Raw genomic sequence first — 19,539 nt, forward strand, 5'->3', positions numbered from 1 at the left:
CTCAGGCGCGCTGCCGCCCGCCCGCTCGCGTTGGGGCGGCCCAAGATGGCGGCGCGCTGGAGCAGCGAGAATGTGGTGGTGGAGTTCCGCGACGCCCAGGTCGGGGGGGCCGCCGCCGCCGGGGGTTGCTGCTCGGACCGGCAGCTGCTCGGACTGGCCCTTGTGGGGCTGCCCCGGGCGCGCCCGGTCCTTCCCGTGAGGAGCGGGGAGGGGGTTCCGGCCTACACGGGCTCGGCCGCCCGCGGGGCCTTTCGCCGGCTGGAGACGGAGGGGGCTGAGCCGGCCTCGGAGCCGTTTGCGCGGAGATAATGCCTTAGTGAGGCATTAATGATGCAAAATGAGGCACTGTATTTCTTATTTAGATCTTATTTAGATCTTATTTAGGCCTTATTTAGATCTCTTATATTTTTTTAAAGTATAATGTCAGGCCTAATAGAAGATATTGCTACTTCCCACGCATCTCTTCATTTTTCCTCTGGGACCTTTATATCTCCTTTCTCGTTTGCAATATAAATTGTTGGGTGTTGCTCGATTAGGTAGAAAAGTGGGTTATATTTTCTTGTAAGTAGTAAAAAGGTCAGCTTTTAGTTTTGAAGTTGCTGGCTCCAAGGGAGCTTCCCTCAAAGTTTGTTTATGTGCTCTCTTAGAAGCTGTTATAAGAAGCGTGGGGTTTTTTTAAGGTGGCAGTTGCTTAGCACAGCTGGATGTGGTGGGTAAACTATGAGCAACTTCAGCAGGAATCACAGAAAGATTAGAAAAAATAGGTCTGCAAACTCTCTAGTTTCTCCTCTTGTGCTGGAGCAGTGTCAGCTCCGTGTTTACCGTCACAAAGAGGGGCATTGAATCCTCATCTGCTGCATCCAGCCTACCCTCTAAGCTCACCAAGCCTTTTGCTTTTATACCCCTAAAGCTTTATATCGGTTTTGTTTTCCTCCTGTAAGTAATGTTAAAGCAGTTTTGTCTGCTGTTGAGTATTTGTTCTCAGGAAACAGGTATGTCTTCCTAGGTCACAGATTCAGATTGCATCCGGCTCAGGAGATACGTGGCCTGATTTGATTGCTTATTCATAATGACTGGTATGTGAGGGGGAGAACACAAATGTTTCCATCATCTTCCGCAGCAGTTAGTTTCAATCTCGCTATTGTGCAGGCACATACCTTAATAGAGAGATTAACCACGGGTATTTTGGTCTCTTCACTTCACTCTGGTGTGGTCTTTCTAGAGCTGTTCTGACCTGTCTGCTCTCTCATATGAAATCAGAGAGCTGCAGTGGCTGCTAGGCTGCTGCTTCAAGCTAGACTCATTTGTGTTTGTCCTTGAGCTTTTCTTAGGAGTCTGCACAAACATTTTTGCAGATAGGAAACCCAGGCTTGGGAAACTGAAACACCTTGGTTTTGTCATCCTGTACCAGGCTTGGGCTCTGCCTATAGGCCACACTGGCTACAAAATCCCTACCCCAAATCCAACTTAAATGGGAACGACAGTCAGAGGAGTGGGCAGCAGTTACATTTATAGCCTGTATGTGTCTGCAAGCACAGCAGTTGTCTTTTCACATGACACACTCTGGCATGGTGAACAACTAAAGGACCCAACCCGTTAACGCTTCAGAAAATCTCTGCGTAATTTGGGGCCGTTATTGCCTACAAGTGTCATCTTGCTGTTCAAGCTGATAGAGGTGTCAGTCTCTGGGCTCTTCTGATTTAGGTGTGACCCACAGGCTCTTGTCTGGCTGCCTGTACTATCAAAAGGAGAGTAAAGCTTACCATGTCCAACAGTGAAATAGTACCATATGTAGCAACTCAGTGTGTAGGTAACAAGTTAGGTATGGTAAGAATTTGTACCTCTTGAAAACCAGTATAGCCTTGGCAAATTGGGTTGGTCTGTTGCCTTTCAGTTGGAGAGAATGAAGCTGGATTCAAAAGTAATGGAAGTTAGATTCAAAACTCATGTAAGACATGAAAAGGTGTTTTTCCTGGTTTGGCCAGCAGAAATCAAGTGACATTTGAAGTCTGAGGAGATGCTGGCTGGGCTGTCGGCTCAGAGCTGGTTTTCAAATGTGCATTACTCCTACTGTGCTTATTCACATAATTGTTACTCATAAACAGCAGTTATAGCTATCCTGATGTTTTGGGATAAAAGCTGCTTTCAGGTCACTTTGTTCAGTTTTTGTTTCCCGCTTCTGCAGCTTTATGCTGTGAGGACTGCCACAGCAATCCATCAAGCACATTATGTGGCAGCTGTTTGGGGTTTTTTTTCTGTTGCTTAGGTAAGACCGTAGTATTGCGGAGAGCTGTTTGTTGCCATAAAATTACTTCATTTGTGACCTGCCAGAGTAGCAGCCTGACACATGAACCTTTTTACTTCATTCTAATTTTTCATTGCATTTTATGATGATTGGTGCCTGGAAAAACAGTTTACCAATGTTCATTATAAAAAAACAGTTTGTAAGGATTTATGATATCCTGGTGCCAACATGAGGAAAAATAAACTTGTATATGAAATTATCATGTTAAATTGATGTTTTTCTTCTGTTTTGAGGAAAGATGGCCACAGCTGTATGGAATATGTCGGCTGAGTGGCTCTTCATCATGTGAGAAAGTTGTGGTTCCAGTAATGGCTTTAGTGATCCTCGTTTTAATTCCTCAGAAGGGTGTCTAGGAAAACTTCTTTCTCCTGCGTGCCTGTTTTAAAATAAATTTAGGAACCCACTTTGTTTTGCAAGGTGCTGTAAAATCTAGGAAGCTGGAATTCTTTCTTTACCATTTAGAGATTTTAAACCCAGCTGCTTCTTTACAGCATTATTTTAGGACTAGGAGAACCTTGCCAGAAGACCGGATTTGTTACCTAGGAAAAAGCAGTGAAAGCAGGTCATTCCTGGAACAGCAAAAGCAGCTTGATTGGGTATAGATATGAGCCTGTGGGGTTTACTGCAGACTCCTGCGGAAACTCTGCAAGCATTTGTAGCTCTTTGCCATGTGGACTCTTGGTCTCTAGCAAAGAATGAGCCTCTGAAGCTGTTTTTCCCTTAGTTGGGGTACTTGGAATTAGGGGATGGACCCCTGGTTGAAAAAAGTAGGGTTTTGTGATGGTTATTCTCCTGTCACATCTGATGGAATTGGAATGGGATTGCCATTTTGTCTACTTTATAAGTAGTAGCTGTGGGACATCTTGTCTTGATACATCCATGCTGAGAGTACTTAGCAGAATCCTGAACAGCAGCAGGGACATCCTGAGCCTTCAGAGAGGAAGCTTTGAAGATGACAGCATTTAGTTTGAAGAATATGGGGCATAGTCTGATTTTTGTACTCTGGACACTAAAATCTGCATTGAAGTCATGTCTGTGTTTATGGGCTGAACTGTTTGGCTTTCCAAGTAAAATTTTCCTTTATTATCTTGGCAATTAAATGAGGTGATCCTCCAGTTCCATTCTGAACAAAAAGAGGGGAAACAATGTTCAAGCAGCCTGTTCTTTTTAATTCTTATGGCATTTAAGTTATCTCTTGGCCATCTTTACAAGCAATGCCAAATTAAATTCTGATGCCTCTTAGCCATCTCTCATTTTTGGAGACCAGCCGTACACAAATGGTTGCATTCTGTCTCCCAGAACATATGTAATTAAATCTGGCCCTGCAATGGAAGAAGGGGAGACTGAGAAAGCTCCTGAGCAGGAGCAGAGGCTGATTAATACGGATTATTAGAGATTGCTGATTGAAAGGCTGCAGCTGTGATTGCCACAGTGGAGGGAAGGGGGCAAGGTCTCAGTGCATGTAATGGTGTCTGCCAGGTCTTGTCTTCAATTTAACAGAGATGTTTTCTGCCTGCTGTCCTGCGTGCCAAAGTCAACTGCTACACTGCATCATACTTCTGTGCTTCTTTAAGGGGACATTACTTCTACCATCCCTGACTCATATCAGCCTTGACTCTTACCAGAGCAGTTTATACCTTGAAGATGAGCTAGCGGGTTTTCCTGAGCTCCTCTGGCCGAGAAGCTGGCCTGACAGATATAATTTAGTTTTGTTCTCTGTTTCTCTTTAACAGGCGACTGCGATGTCAGTGGATTGCCTGGGACAGCATGCAGTGCTCTCAGGGTGAGTGTGACAGACCCCTTTAGAACCATATGACAGTCATTTCCACAAGCCAAATCAGCAACCTTCAGGTTGACCTCAATTTAAGGGCTGATGTATTGTTTCAGAAAGGTGCAGCTGAAGTCTGTTCATGGCTTGATGAAAAGGATTCTGGGTTACATTTCCAATGGGATACAGAGCGGAAAGCCAACAACTGGCTTTCCTCATATGTGCTTTCCCAAATCCACCTGTAGGAGGTGGAGCATCATGAACTACTGTTCAGATTCTGCTTGAAATACAGATTAAATAATTTCCTCAAGACAAAATTTGCTGCAAATACTCTGATGGTATACCGGGGCAGGAGAGCCAAGCTCTCTGACCTGCTCCTCTGCTGGTTCAGTGCAGCATGATACTCAGCAAGAGCAGTAGGTGCCAAGCTGCCGGAGGACCTGGGAGAGCTTGGTATTACATAGACACCCCTAGGGCAAGTCTTCAACCAGCTCGGCAGTTGCCTGCCCAGCTGTCGCCTTTCAGTACCAAGGGCTATTCCTGTCCCACTGTCAATGACACAATTACCACACCAATTAGGATATTGACTTCAAATTCAGATTGCGTGGGTGCACCTGACCTTTGGTCAGCCTTAAGAGGAAACAGATCCTTTGGTATAACTCAGAGGTCTGATTTCTTCCATGTAAACCCTTAGCCCAGCAGCCCTGTGCAGGAATAGCCAGCTCAGCAGCTGGTTTGGGTCTAGCTTGATGCCCCTTTCTCCTTACACTTGCCCAGTTTCACAGCTTGCTTTTTTGGGCCAACAACAAGATGGGGACAGCCTATCTGCAATTCAACATCCACCCTCTGCATTCCAGGTTTCTCCTGCATGCTCAGAAGTCCTTGAGGATTTGCCTCCTTTGTTTTAAAGCTGTGTGAGAGCCTAAGAAGATTGAACATCTTTGCTCTTTGGAGTAGGGAGGAGCCCTGAGGACTTTGGTCTGGAAAGGCGGCAAATAATGTTCTTTATGTTCCTTGTCTTAGGAGGATTCACAGTGCTCAGAGCAGCTGTATGCTTGCAATGCAGCTGACGTGTGGTAACGTGGTTAACTATATATGGTAAAATATGTTTTGGTGCTGGTCTTCCATTAGAGTTCAGCTGGCTCACAATTATTTCTGGCCGCTTTATCTTAGGGGCCACTTTGTCATCTTGCTTATAAGATGAATTACATTGTGGAAGGAGTGATACCTTGCTTAGCTTTGTGGGGAATTGGCCACATCCAGCAGGTTGTGTGAACTCAGGTTTAGCATCCTGTAAACATATCTCTGCTGCGTACAGGGTTAGCTCAGGTAAGTAACTTAACCAGATCCATGCAGTGCTGTGTCCACCCCTGTTCATAAGCTGCTGCAGTTGAGCTAGCTCTGTGCAGGTGTGCTCGTACTGTCTGTAGAACCAAGCCCCGCAAACAGTGTGGTGTGGAAAGATCCAGCCACGCAGAATCATCTGATGTTTGTCAAGGCTCATTAACTCCTGCTCAGAGCAACCTCTCCAGACTGAAGCTGGCTCCTGTGAAGCTATTCTGTTGTGTTCCCGGCCCTGTGCCACCTCGACTCTGCTATTGCAGCTTTAGGCCAGCAAAGCATATTTGTATGTGCTTGCACCACTTCTCAGTGCTTCCTTTTGTATCCTGGTTATCTGGGAGTTTCTGTGGTCAGAGCTACCCATTACATTTGCAGATCCTGTATAATTTCAGTGTGTCTTTTGGGGTTTTTTTCATCGTAGCCCTTTCTGAAGTATGTGGTCAAATGTAGCATTCTCAGGAAGAGTATTTTCTTCTGTCTTGTGAAATGCTTCTCTTTGGTGCTCTAGGCACAAGGCTGTGAGCTCCATGTGAGCTTGGGGTTTTGAGATCAGTCGTGTGATACAACCCCTTTGTGTCTGTGTGTCTTGCAGCCGCCGTTTCCTCTACATAGTCAACCTGGACGCACCAAACGAGGGACATCGAAAGATCTCCCGACAGAGCAAGTGGGACATAGGGGCAGTGCAGTGGAACCCGCATGACAGCTATGCGTACTACTTTGCAGCTTCAGTAAGTTCTCTCATATAAGAGCTATAACTCATCATCTTCCCCCGTCTTTCATGGGTGGACTTCTGCAGGGTTAGAAGGCTGTATGGAGCTCGCGCAGTTGTGCTTCTGCAAGTCATGTTGCAAGATCAAGGCCTCACTCTGATCTACTGTCAGTGAGGTATTTGGCTTGATGGCTCTCAGTTATTGGTCAGTCAGTGTTGCATCTGATTTTGCTTGCTTGTCTTTTATAAAAACACCTTTCCAAATAAATTTGGCATCCAAATGGTCCTTTTCTGGAAGAAAAGGGGGATGTGCTCTCTTTCTAACTTCCATTCTGTTATGAGATTTATTGAATTTCTTACTCTGTGGTGTTTTCTTTTCACCTTCCTGGTGGGATGTGGTGCACCAGGCAGTCTGTGAATAGCACAAGTCAATACTGGCTCACCGCTGTAACAATCTAGGTTTGCAGATGGGCAGGGACCGAGCCAGCAAGGAGTTCTTACTCAGTGTGTGGAGAAATAAGTAGACTGGTCTGAAGAAGCAAGAGTAGCCATGTGAGACTTGAGTGCAGTGTTTAGCTCTGATTTTACCTGGTCTGTCATGCTCCATAGGTTATTCACCCAGAGCCCTGAGCTTCTGCTAGTGGCAGCCTTGGCCATCAACCACAGCACTGCAGCAACCAGCACTGGCCAGACTGTTCTCATGGTGAGGTGCCTTTGCTGCCATGTTGCATCTACTTTTATAGCCTGAGAGTCCTGGAATAGCTGAGAGTGGAGAGGTTTCAGCTATTTTTCTTGAGAAGATGCTTAGCAGAAGGTGGTTTCTTGAGACTTTTGTTCATTTTGCTTCCGGGACTGGCACTTAACTTATGACTCTTACTTACAACTTGAGGTTAAAGACAGTCTTGAAAATGGACCAGTGTTGTCAGTTAGGAGCCTTTGTTTGCTTGCTCTCTGACATTGCCCAGCCTGTCTCCTCCCAGCTCTGGCATGACTTACTAAGATCTTAAAGGTGCCTTCAGCAGCTGTCTGCTTCTCAGTAGAAAAGTTAGTAAAACTTGCCAAAAGGTGCTCTTCAGTGCCACTTCTGGATACAGTCTGTGAAAATCAGAACCAAATAATGAAATGCGCTGTGCAGGCCACGAGCAGAGCAGGAAAGCTTCTTTTCAAACACACTCTGAAGGCAATATCCAGAGATTGGTTAATAGTGATTTGAGCAGGACCCTGCTGTAAACCAGGGCTGTGCCCATCTCGCACTGTCGTCTCTTGCTTCCCTGAGGAGACACAGGAACCCATCTTGTTACAGACTGAAACTAGGTGTAGGTGGCATCGAACCTTGCTGCTCCTGTTTATAAATGAAAATGGCCAAGTCCAGGTTGGACAGGGCTTTCAGCAGCCCGGTGTAGTGGAAGGTGTCCCTGCCCATGGCAGGGGGTTGGAACTAGATAATCTTAAGGTCCTTTCCAACCCAAACCATTCTGTGATTCTATGATTCTTCGCTAAGATGCTCTGGTCATTTGGATGTACTTGCTGACATACATCAGGTGAGGAATCCCCAAGATCATAGAATCAGCTAGGTTGGAAAAGACCTTTAAGATCATCAAGTCCAACCATTACCCCAGGAAAGGATGAGGTCAGGCAGCTTTTCCCTTTTGGGTCAGAAACTCCTTTCCATCCATATTACAGTTGGCTGGCATTTTGGTGCTGCTGCAGTACAGCCCCATCCTAGGATTAGAATTTAGCCTGTCTTATTTAGAAGTGGAAAGCAGACTTACATGACATGCTCAGGTCTGTGTCTCCCAACTCAGGTTTGGAAGCAGTGTGGATGTGTTTGAGGGCAAGGTACAAAGGTACCTTGAGAGGGGTACAAGGTGCAAAGAGGGGCAAAGGTACATTAGGAAGACTAAATCAGCTTGGATTCAGCACTGTGTAGATGTGATTTGCTACTTCTGCACTCGGGCTGGCTGTCAGTCCCCCATCAGTCTGCTGCTGAGTTTGTCATATGTTCAGATATGCCATGCAAGTGTTGTGGGCAGCCCTGAGGGTCCTATCCCTCTGCTGGTGGGTATCCTTGAGGATGGAAAGGGAGTGTAAAAAAGGGAGTGTCCTGTCTGCCAACAGCTTCACCCAGTCTGCAGTGCCGTTGGTTGGAAGTAGTGCATGCAGAGGGGAAGCCTGTCCTTCTATTTGGATAAGGGCTTCTTACTTTTTTAGCTTCTTTCCAGAAGAGCTGAAACATGTCCTCTTGCTGTGCTTGGCTGTGTCTGCCCTCTGGCATGAGCACATTTCTGAGGACTCCTAAGCTGTTGTTTCAAGAAATGCCATTGTTTTCAATCCTAAATCCTTGTTACTTCTTTTGTGTGGTCACAAATGCTTGAACGAGAGGATGATGAAATTGTTGGACGTGCACATTGATAGTTACATGAACAGCACATATTCTAGAAAATGCTCCTGTTGGGGGGAGCTGTCATTTCCCCACACCTGGTGCTAGGGGCAATGCTTTCCATGTGAGATGCCCCACTAAAAGTCTGGTGACCTGGTAATGCTTTGTCTTGTAGCACCAGTTCTGGAGTCCTGGATAAATCCTGTTGGGTAATTTCACTCCACCCCCTTAAATCCTTCTGTCAATGAGAAACATGCAATAAGTTTTCCTTGCCCCAAGCTCTTGTGCAGCCCCATCTGTGAGTTATTAGAGAAATGCCATATACTATTGCTGAGTTGGGAGGAGACCTTCCATTTCAGGGAAAGCTGTAGTGTTTAATCTATCTGCAAGTTCCAATTCGTAAGAAGCAGTTTTGGGGTAGAAACAAAAGCAGTTTTGTTTATTTAAACACCACCACCACAAAAAACTGCAACAAAAACTGTATCTTCTCTATTATCTTTTCTCGCATCTACCTGTAAGTCTGAAAACAAGGGGCTAGTGAAGATCAGGGGGCTGATGAAGATTGTGTTATTTATGTTTTTGCAGAATCAGCATGAATTTCCAGTTGTGGCCTAAGATCCACTGTGCTTGGTGCTGTATATGCACCCAAAAAGGCAATTCCTGCCCCAGAAAGTTGAGCGTCCACCTCTAAGCCTTCACCTCTGAGGTGAACCTTGGTTGAGGCAGAATATGAAGTTAAAGCACAATAGCTGCTTCCAAGTAACTTTTGTGTGTGGCTGCACTGGAGGAGGATTTATTCCTGGAATAAGTGAAGGAGCCCTAAATATTGTTGTAATTGATTCATCTGGTTTGCTCCTGTGGCTTGCAGTTAGTGGTAAACACTCGAAAGCTTTTTTCCCTGGGCTGGCACTGGTCGAGGTGACCTTGAAGCTATTAGGCTGTATTGTTCATATTTGGCAATGGCCCTCATTATCTCAGAAGGGAATTGAGAGAGAGTTGAGGAGGACCAATGGTGATCCATCATCCCCCTCACTGAAAACTCATCTGAACAGACTGGTAGGATATTTTTGCAGAGAGAATTTGTCTGCGTGTTGATTGCAGTTACAGAGTGTTGTTAGGAAATAAAATCTCTGAGAACATCATTTCATGGAAACATTTTGCAATGTGATCTTTTTCCCCCCTCCTATTCTTGTTTATCTCCAACTTTAAGTATATGTAATTAAAGTGTAAGCTTTTGAGAGTCCTTGAAGCCTGTAGTTTCATCTTTGCTCTCCTGCTTTGGGCAAGGACATTGCTAATCATGGTGTGACTCATTGGTAACTGAAGTCATTCAAAGTGAGGCGAACCTGGTTCTAAGAAACAGATTCCTACCTTGTTTAACTGAGACTATCTCCTTTCTTCCATTTAATTTCAGAGCAATCAGCGTGTTGACCTGTATAAGTGGAAGGAAGGGAATGGGGAAGTTTGCACATCACTGCAAGGACACACACGTGTCATCAGGTGAGGAACGCACCCGCGATGCTGCAGACTGCTGGGTGGAAAACAATGCCCCATTTCACAGAAGCTGAGTGGTTTGGTCCTCACCTTGTCCACGTTCTGCTCTGAGCCTGTTTTTACTTTTCTGTATTGTACTGCCTTCCCATTTGGAGGCAGTGTCACTTGCGAAGCAGCTCACTCTCTCATGGCTGCCCCCAGTATATCAACTTAGCCTTCGACAGCTCCAGTGTCATTGCCTTAGGCCGCTGTCCTTGTGTTGTGGTTTAAGCCCAGCTAGCAACTCAGAACCACGCAGCCCCTCGCACACTCTCCACGATTTCTTCCCCCCTCCCTGCTCGCAGAGGGATGGGGAGGAGAATTGCAAGAATGTAACTCCCACGGGGTGAGATAAGAACAGTCCAGTAACTAAGGTATAATATAAAACCACCACTACTACTACTACCAATGATAATAATGATGAGGGAAATAACAAGCATAATAGCTGTAAAGTTCAGGGTCAGGAGGATGCTTCCCGGTAATTTAATTAGAAGCATTTCATTGGTTCTTGGAATTTACTTAGAGAAATGATTAAGATCTTGCTTTTTACTTATAAAATTTCAGTAGATGTTATGAAGTGGCCATGAATTTGTCAGAGAAATGTACTGGGGGCTTGTGAGAAGTCGATGCAAACTGTATGTGCTTGCCTTTGCTGACCTGCTGTGGTTTTGCATTTGCAGTGACCTGGACTGGGCAGTGTTTGAGCCAGACCTGCTGGTCACCAGTTCTGTTGACACATACATCTACATCTGGGACATCAAGTAAGAATCAGTATGTTTCTGCACTGCAGGGGAATCATTGTGCTCTTTTCCGTAATTAGCAGCTGGCAGGGCAAAGCATGCACTGAAGGGTGCTGCTCTTCAGCTGTGCTTGCAAGGGCTTTGTCTACATCCCATAATCGGAAAGATGACTTCTCTTCCCCTGTTTTCAAGCCAGTTCAGAGTCAGTGAAGGGCAGCAGAGTGGTACTCATAGTCATGCTCCTCTGTTGAAAAAATACTGACTGGCTTTATTCCCTGCCCACTTCAGATCTTTCCTTGGGAGCTTTTCCTGGAGCCTAAGGATGTTCCTCAACCTATTGGGGTTTCTAGCTGAGTGAATGAGCACCATTTCAAGATCCTGCAGCCATTTTCCACTAAATTCACTGATTGTTGCTAGCTCTTCCTCAGCGGTGGGAAGAGTGGTAGTGGTATTTGGGAACATTTTCTTGTTTGTGCTTTCCCTTGATTCCTGGTGCTTTCTACCGTCAGCAATTTCAGGTTAAGGGGTATTTCCAACTATATATCACAAACCCACCAATATTAGAATGATGTATTTTAGACCTTAGAAGCAAGGAGCTGGCACTGGCACTGCTGGGTTCTCTTGCTGGCTGTACAGCAACTCTTTATGACCCCCGGCAAGACACTTGGTTCCTCTCTGCCTCCCTTGCTCGGTTGTAATAGGAGGATAATTATATAACCCCACTGCACCAGGCTACCCTGAGGCTTGTTTAGCTCCTATGAAGCTCTTAGATCCTTGGTTAAATGGTGCTTGAGAATGGCAATATATTATTAAAGTGTAATTAAAAGACATACAGAGACAATAGCTGCTGGTGTGTTTTCCTGTGATACTGTCTTAGTGCCAAGCAAAAAATAGAGTTCTCTGAAGGTTTGTGTCTGCCTATATCACATGGCCAGAAATGCTTGCTTAGGCAGTCTCTGACTAGCGTCTACATCCCACCTGTGCTAGTAAGGTTTCTGAGCTTGCCGGGACAGTGAGGTCCTGGGGCTGCTGGCCTCCAGCAAATGAACATCCTGCTGAAATGGCTATCTCTAATGACACCCTAGAAAGGTAGCCCTGCAGTAAGGGCAGCTGGAAATTCCCCACTTAATTTTTCATACAAAATAACTTTGATTAGGCAGAAATTCCTAGAGGGAAGAAGTGCAGTCCATTCCAGAAAATGTGCTGCTTTTCGGCAAACACAAAAAGCTGAAGACAATATTCCTTATTTTCACTGGCATTTTTGATGAAAAGGCAGGTAAATTCCTGAGAAGCAAGGTTAATGAGCAAATTATTGCCTTCATCCATGTCCTGGCTGCTAGGAGTTGTCATGGTGCCACACTGGCTTCTACCGCTGCAGAATTCGGTCGGTAGAGTCTGCACACAGCTGGGCTTACTTCCTACTGATTTTGTTGTTATATGCTAGACATGAAGTCTTTGCTCTGAAGTCAAGAGCAAAGACTGCTCCATCTGCCTTGAATCAGGGTCTGAAAAGGCTTGAAAACACATCAATGGCTTTTGTCAAGTTTTTCCACAGCTCTGTACACTCCTTTTAATCCTCCTGGTAAAGGCTGTTGTGTTGCTTCCTGCAGCAGCCCAGTTTTCTTGCCTGCCCAGTTGCAACATGCCACACTTCACACGTGTTTCTCCTCCCTCTAGTCATCTCCAACTCCATCCTGTGTCCTAAACTGCTGTATGTAGTGGCAAGACAGGATGGCTGTTGTCCTGTCAGAGAGCTGGCCACCTCTTTCTTTGTACTATTTAACACTGGTGTATTTTGGTAAGCAGAAAGCATGTTATCACCCAGGAGGCAGCAGTACGATTAGTCCTGGAATAGCAAGGAGCTCAATGGGGAGGCTGGACCTTCTGGGCTATGCTGTGGGTACTCATATTAGTCATGTTCTATTTCAGAGACACCAGGAAGCCTACAGTCTCGCTCTCTGCGGTTGGTAAGTATAACATGTACATGTGATGTAGGCATTAAACAAGCCTATTGTCATGTGCCCCTGCTGTTATTCCTCCCTCCTGTCATGCACTGAGGCTGAACATGGCAGAGTACAGAAGTGCTACCATGTGTGATTGTCCCATGTAGGAGCAGCCTGAGAGGCTCCAGTTCACAACTCTTAAAGGAGCAAAATTCAGAGGGGATGTGAAGCCCTTAGAGGTTCCCAGGCATGGAGAGCGGTGCTTGGACTGGCTGTCCTGAAATTGGTGGACAGTCACATAGTATTTGTGCCTTTTAGACATAGCTTCCTACCTGCTTAACCACCCTGCTGCACTGCTTGTCCTGTGTTGCCTGTCTGTAATATCTCCACATCCTTTTGTGTTTGCTTGAATCAGCTGAGAAACTAAATCACGCCCCAGGCAGTGCTGTTGAATCCTGCTGACTGCCAGCCTGCCCCTTTACTTACTGAGGGGCTGGGTATATTAACCTGCTGTTTCTGCTTCCCTGAGGCACCTTCAGCATGACACAAAGGTGCTCTCTTTGGGCTGTGCTTGCTCTGGAATGGCACTTGTCATGGCTGTTGGCAGGGTGACTATCCAGCCACCTGTAATACAGCCTGGTGGCAGGCGCTGTGTGTCAGTCCTCACCGGCTGTGTGTTGGAACTGGGTGAAGCACAGCTGACGAGCAAAATGTCCTTTTCCTGAGCTACTGCCCCTGGTTTTAGAGCAATCCTCCCACTGTGTATGTCTTACGCTCTGCTGCTTATTTCTCCTTGGGCTGCACATCTGCAGTGTCTCCCTCTTCCCTCACAGCCAGCAAACCCATCTATCACAGCAGTGCAAAAACCTTCCTGAATCTGAGAAAAGCAGCATTCAGTTCTTGTGCCTGGGGTGAGGTTCCATGGGTCAGCTGAGCCAGCCCAGCAGCTAGCTCCCCAGAAAGCATCCTTCCTCCCATGCCCACTTCTGTTTAGTGGTGGTTCAGACATTCACGTGCCCTTCAGTGAGTGGATCAGATCAATCAACTGAGAGCCTATTTACAGCTTTTTTATTACTGTTGTTATTATTTATTTCCCTGACTTTTTGACAGGTTGTCAGGATGAATCTGCTCACCATGCAGGAGAAGGTGGGGGATAGCAGCAGGCTGAGCTCTGTTTGGCTTTCTTATGGACCTCACCTTTCTGATAGCTCAAAATATTTTGAAAATACTGTCAGAACATGTATTTCTCTTGCAATATCTGAACAATCCACATCAACTGAAGCTATGTTTTGAAATAACTACTCATCTTCTGTTGACTGAGTCCGACATGATATCCTATATAATCATATCTGGACCATTGTCCAGTTTCTTTTCGTCAATAGCAGCAATGCTGTTGATGTCTTTGACTTCTGTGGTGTATTTTGGCAATTGGGTCTTCCTTCCACCCAGTGAGCCTTACCTCCTGCTGGCCAGACACAAGGTGCCCCTGCATTACAGCCTTCTGCACCTGTATTATAATAATAAACCGGTAACACTGGTTCATTGTATAGCATTAGATAGTAGAGAGGATGTTGGGGAGACAAATTAGTCAATTTGTAAGCACCTGGAAGAAACTTGGATGAAAACAAGGGATTTGGGAGGGGGATGGGGAACTTGCAGTTCTTATCTGGAAGAAGTTGCTCCGTCTGTGTTGATGGACATGAGTATTCTAACTGGGGACAACCTGTGACTAGAAACTGCAGTGTAGATCTCTAGGCATGTAACTGGAACTGTCTTGCTTTGGACACAAACGCTATGCTGAGGAATTAGGAGTTAATCATTTTCATGCCATCTTCATGTGGGCTTCTGGGATATCCTTCCTTTGAACTGCCTTTCCTGTGCTAAGAAGAGCAGCTCTAAGCCCAAATCAGTGGTCTGCTGTGCCATTTACTTTATAATTGCTTGGTTTGACCTGCTGTGTTTGTGCTGCAGCTGGAGCTTCCCAGGTGAAGTGGAACAAGAAAAATGCCAACTGTTTGGCAACAAGCCATGATGGGGATGTCCGAATATGGGACAAAAGGGTAAGCTGAGGGGTTTTTGAGTAGTCTGTGCATATTCGTAGAATCACAGACTGGTTTGGGTTGAAGCGACCTTAAAGCTCATCCAGTTCCAACCGCCATGTCCCACGGACAGGGACACCTTCCGCTAGAGCAGCTTGCTCCAAGCCCCTGTGTCCATCCTGGCCTTGAACACTGCCAGGAATGGGGCAGCCACAGCTTCTCTGGGCAACCTGTGCCAGTGCACCATCACCCTTATAGTAAAGGATTTCTTCCTAATGTCTAATCTAAATTCACCCTCTTTCAGTTTAAAGGCATTCCACCTTGTCTTGTCACTACATGCCTTTGTAAAAAGTTCTTCTCCAGAAGAGAGCATGTAGATAGCATCGTTCCCCAGAAACTCTGCCTATTAACATTTTGCTTTTGTTCTCATATAACTTCATTGTTTTACTGAATAGAAAGTATCGTTCAGGGCTGCACTTGGTGACTGGAATTTGCCATAGCTTCCTGGGACCTTTTCTTCAACTACTTTTGCTGAACTGTTTGCCTTTCCCCAACAGGAGGGTGTTCTACCTCCCTTGTTAAATTGTCTCTTTTTATGCCAAAGAACTAGCCAAAATTTCAGGAGTCCTGTGCTGAGAAGGAAAATGTCTCTCCTTGCAGAAACCCAGCACTGCAGTAGAGTACTTGGCAGCTCATCTCTCTAAAATCCATGGTCTGGATTGGCATCCTGACAATGAGTATACACTGGCCACTTCGAGCCAGGACAACTCTGTCAGGGTAAGTGTTGCTTTCGGGATTCCTCCTTGGGAGATGTCAGGATGGTACAGCAGTTCCCCTTCTACTGCTGAAGTCTTGGGGAGTGCTTGCCATTGGCAAGTTCTGGATCCTTATTTTTTGGTTTCTGGCCACCTGTGTGTTTTGAGCCAGGGGTGTGCTTACAGAACAGTCAGAGAAGCTACTGCAGGATGGGTGCACATATGTTTGCCACATATCTCTGGTGATTTGGGCAGTACTGAGGCTGAAAACAACCATCTCTGCCCGTTGCTTGTCAGAAGGGAGCTGTCCACACATGCCAGAAGAGCCTTCTCAAAATGCAGCGTTGCCAGCCTCAAGCTGATTACAGCAACTTGGGGGGAAGACATACTCCAGTCCCTGGGGTTCCCAAACTCATGTTGAACTAGGTTATCATTAAGAGACTGCCTGCAAGCACTGCTCTGCAGGGCCTTTTACTTGGGGGGGAATTGTGTGCTTTGTCTGTCAACCAAATGGAGTTCATTCACGTTCAGCTAAGATCTGAGGCAGATGCAATTGATGTGTATTCTAGCAAAGCAAAAGGTTAGGTTCTTCATTACAAAATTAGCAGTAACAGCAGGGTGGGCCTGCCTCCAGTCTGGACTGGCACATTGGCTGGGAGCCTGCAGGATGCCTGGCAGCTCTGAAAGCCCAAGCAGGCTGCTGGTCTCCCTGCTCTAATTAGTCAAGCTATGGTCACTGTGAATATGACCTCAAGTCACTCGTCTAAGGGATGCTGCCAGATGCTGATGGCTTGATATTTGTCCTTTGAGGCCATCTCTGCTGTTAGTGAATGGGATTACTAATGATGCTGTGGGCACCATGGTATGTTTTTCACTCTATTATATCTGCAAGCCACATGGAAAAATGCAGGGTGGAAGTATAGCCAGCTGACTCCTGCCTTTGCTTGTCTTTCTGTGTTTTATTTCTTTAAGTTCTGGGATTACCGTCAGCCTCGGAAATACCTTAATATCCTTCCCTGCCAGGTTCCTGTCTGGAAGGCAAGATACACGGTGAGTGTGTAACTCAAATGCACAAAGGGACATTAAATAAAGAAGAACTGCTGAAGGGCTTCTCACCTGGACATAAAGTTGATTTTTGAAATCCCTCTTGGTGCTTAAAATACCTAGAAAAGCAACATCCACTGTGGAGGGCACCTGGGAGAAGGAATGCCTAGCACTGTGAAATCCCCATCTTGAGCATCATCCTCCTGGGGGATGAAGACCCAAGCGTAGGTGGTTGGCTCTGGGAGAAGGAGGCTGCTGCTTCCGCTTTCCTGTTTTTCTGTTCAGCTTCAGTATTGGTACATGTTGCACGGAACAATGCAGCTGTGGTCTTCCCTCTCTTGAGCACTTCCTCTACTCCCAAGGTTTCAAATTGTGCCACAGTGGGATCTTACAGCATATCAAATCCAAGAACTGTTGCCATTTACAAAGCAAGCACTCAGCTGTGTGAAGCTAAGGCTCTTGACATCGGTCATCTCCATTCTCTTCCCCAGACATCTGAATGTGGTCTGAAGACAGTGCTGTGCCTTGAATCTTTGATCCTCTTTTCCCATCCCCATGGTGTTGGGTGGGTGCAGGACTGGGTTCCAATCTGACCATCTGCTGGGACTCAGTCCCCAGGTAGCAGTTCTTGCAGCTCCAGGCAAATTGCAGGAAGGATCCCCTGTGACAAGTCAATGCTGAAATCCCTCCAGCTTCCCAGCTAAAAAGTGAGGAAGCAGCAGAAGTAAATTTTTAATCTTCAATGAACTGCATTGAATATCTCAGTCTATTTCCCCTTTTACCTTGTAAAGCAATGGTTTTGCACAACATTTGCTTTCAACCCTCCCAGTTTTAGGCTGGGTTCTGTTTTGGGCTGAGCATCTTTAAAACCCACATATCCTTGTTGATAGGAAGAGTTAAAAATTGGAGTATGATAACAGCAGCATGGCTCCCCAGGGCTAACTGGAAGGGTGTTTCTCTCTCAAGCCTTTCAGCAATGGACTGGTGACGGTGATGGTCCCCCAACTCCGCCGGGAGAACAGTCTCCTTCTCTGGAATGTCTTTGACTTGAACACACCTGTCCACACCTTTGTGGGACATGATGATGTGGTGCTGGAATTTCAGTGGAGGAAGCAGAAAGAAGGTGAGTTCAGGGCTGGATGTGCTCTCTCCCCTGCGCTGTGGCCATCAGCTAACCAGGGGTGTGGAGGCCTAGCTCCTGGCTTTAGTGCTTATGCTATCACCATTTGGCTCTTGCCTTTCCTTGGAGTAGCTCCTGCCCAATTTCCTGCCCCTCCTCAAGCTTCAGCTATTTTGTACTTGTTTTATAGCAGCACCCACGGAAGCATTGCCTTGTTGTTTCCATGCTAACAAAGTAAATTACCAAATGCTGAGTGGGTCAGCAGTGACTCTAATTGCTTCCACTCTCCTGTGTCTATTTTTAAATTTATCTTTTAGAATAAATTGTACAAACTGTTAGATGGGTGCACGCACCCTACTCAGAGCTCCAGGCCAACCAGTTAACCCTTCAGTCACTGCCTGGATCAGCAGCCTCCAGCATATCCCAGACCAGAGACCCAGTGAACGCACTTTACCTCTGTGCTGGCAAAGGCAGGGAAGGAAGAGCATGGGATAGAGAGGCTGCTGTCAGAGTTCAGTCCTGACTACATTTTCCAGTGTAGGCAGCTAAATATAGGAGATTCCATATTAGAGATTGGATAACCACACAGAGTGCAGCTTTGTTTCCAGCACCTCATCTGCCATTTACAGAACACGCACAGCTGGCTTTGGTGTCACTTGTGGTATGGCTTTGCAGTGTCCAGCCCTCTGCCACCAGCTGTTGGCGCAATTCAGTTAAGTCACCTTGTTCTCCATAGCTTGCTTTTCCTCTTTCAAAAAGAGAGGAGTGATACAGAACCATGTTAGGATCTGGAGGTGCAGTCTAAACCAGCTTGTGAATGAACAGGCTTGAACCACAGTTGTGTGTCTCAGCTGAGTTAGTAGCTACATATCTGAGGCTGGAAGTCATCTTAAACAACATAGATTAATCATGCAAGCGTTCCAAGTCGGCTCCAATGTGGAGACAACCAAGATAGCACAGTTCTGCTTCCACAGAACCTGCTGTGCTGTATTTAGACAGCCCCTGTGTCTCAGAAGAGGGGTGTAGGAAGCAGCTGTGCAGCAGCAAATTCTTGAGTGTAGCAGCTGTTTGACAATGGAAATTTAAACTGTATCACAAGGCCTAAACATGGACATGTCTGTGTACTTTTATTTGTTGATAGATAGTATGTACCTAGATGTATTTCATTACAACCTGAACTTGTGGCATTGGCCAAGTCTTTCAGAAGGAAGAAGGGGGAGAGTTGAACAAGCTCCTCTTAGCTTAGAAATATTTTAAAAGCTTCTCTTAGCTTAGAAATGTTTTAAAACATCGGCATCTAGAAACACATAGGATGAAGATAATTTGACTTTACAGTTGTAAAAACAAATCAGTTTCTCAACTATATTATTTTTTCTATTTAAATAAGTATTGTAGCAGATCTTGTGCATTCTTAGTTGGAAAACATTCATTATACTTTGTGGTTTTTGCCTGTAAGTTATACCCCATTTAGAGGTGTCGTAACTGGTGCAGGGAGACATAAAGGCTGATGCACCTAGGTCAGTTCAAAGCAGAAAAGGACTTGCTTTGCCTTTTGGTTTAGTGCCTTACCCATTGGATCTTCCTGCTGGCTTGCTTGAATCTCTTTATGCCAAACACAGGGCTGAGATAGTCTCTGTTTTCAGCCAGGTCAGTACATTGTTTCTGTCCTTTGTAGGTTCTAAAGACTACCAGCTGGTTACGTGGTCCCGTGATCAGACTCTGCGTATGTGGCGGATTGACTCTCAGCTGCAGAGGGTACGTAAACACTTCTGCTCTTGGACTGTGGACAGTTTTCTTACAGGCTGGGTTCACCTCCCTTTCCTTTACTCCCAGTCACTCCTCTGATATCCTAGAGCTGCAGA

General features: G+C 45.8%; 1 protein-coding gene across 7 annotated transcripts in view; it reads left to right on the plus strand.

Annotated features, from left to right (window-relative positions):
* Positions 1 to 20: 20 nt before the first annotated feature.
* Positions 21 to 19,539, plus strand: part of WDR59 (WD repeat domain 59) — a 49,777-nt gene continuing 30,258 nt past the window's right edge. For all 7 annotated transcript variants that reach the window (XR_003989227.1, XR_003989226.1, XR_003989229.1 and 4 more), the window contains exons 1-11: positions 21 to 99; positions 4,039 to 4,088; positions 6,007 to 6,142; positions 9,918 to 10,003; positions 10,717 to 10,797; positions 12,706 to 12,743; positions 14,691 to 14,779; positions 15,419 to 15,535; positions 16,486 to 16,563; positions 17,524 to 17,680; positions 19,353 to 19,432. Coding sequence is in view for 3 of the 7 variants with exons in the window: in XM_030470613.1 (XP_030326473.1) it covers positions 46 to 99; positions 4,039 to 4,088; positions 6,007 to 6,142; positions 9,918 to 10,003; positions 10,717 to 10,797; positions 12,706 to 12,743; positions 14,691 to 14,779; positions 15,419 to 15,535; positions 16,486 to 16,563; positions 17,524 to 17,680; positions 19,353 to 19,432 (966 nt within the window). In the remaining 4 variants the exon portion in view is untranslated. The remainder of the gene's footprint in view (positions 100 to 4,038; positions 4,089 to 6,006; positions 6,143 to 9,917; positions 10,004 to 10,716; positions 10,798 to 12,705; positions 12,744 to 14,690; positions 14,780 to 15,418; positions 15,536 to 16,485; positions 16,564 to 17,523; positions 17,681 to 19,352; positions 19,433 to 19,539) is intronic.

The sequence above is a fragment of the Strigops habroptila genome, chromosome Z (genome assembly GCF_004027225.2).
Source record: "Strigops habroptila isolate Jane chromosome Z, bStrHab1.2.pri, whole genome shotgun sequence".
Classification (NCBI taxonomy): domain Eukaryota; kingdom Metazoa; phylum Chordata; class Aves; order Psittaciformes; family Psittacidae; genus Strigops; species Strigops habroptila.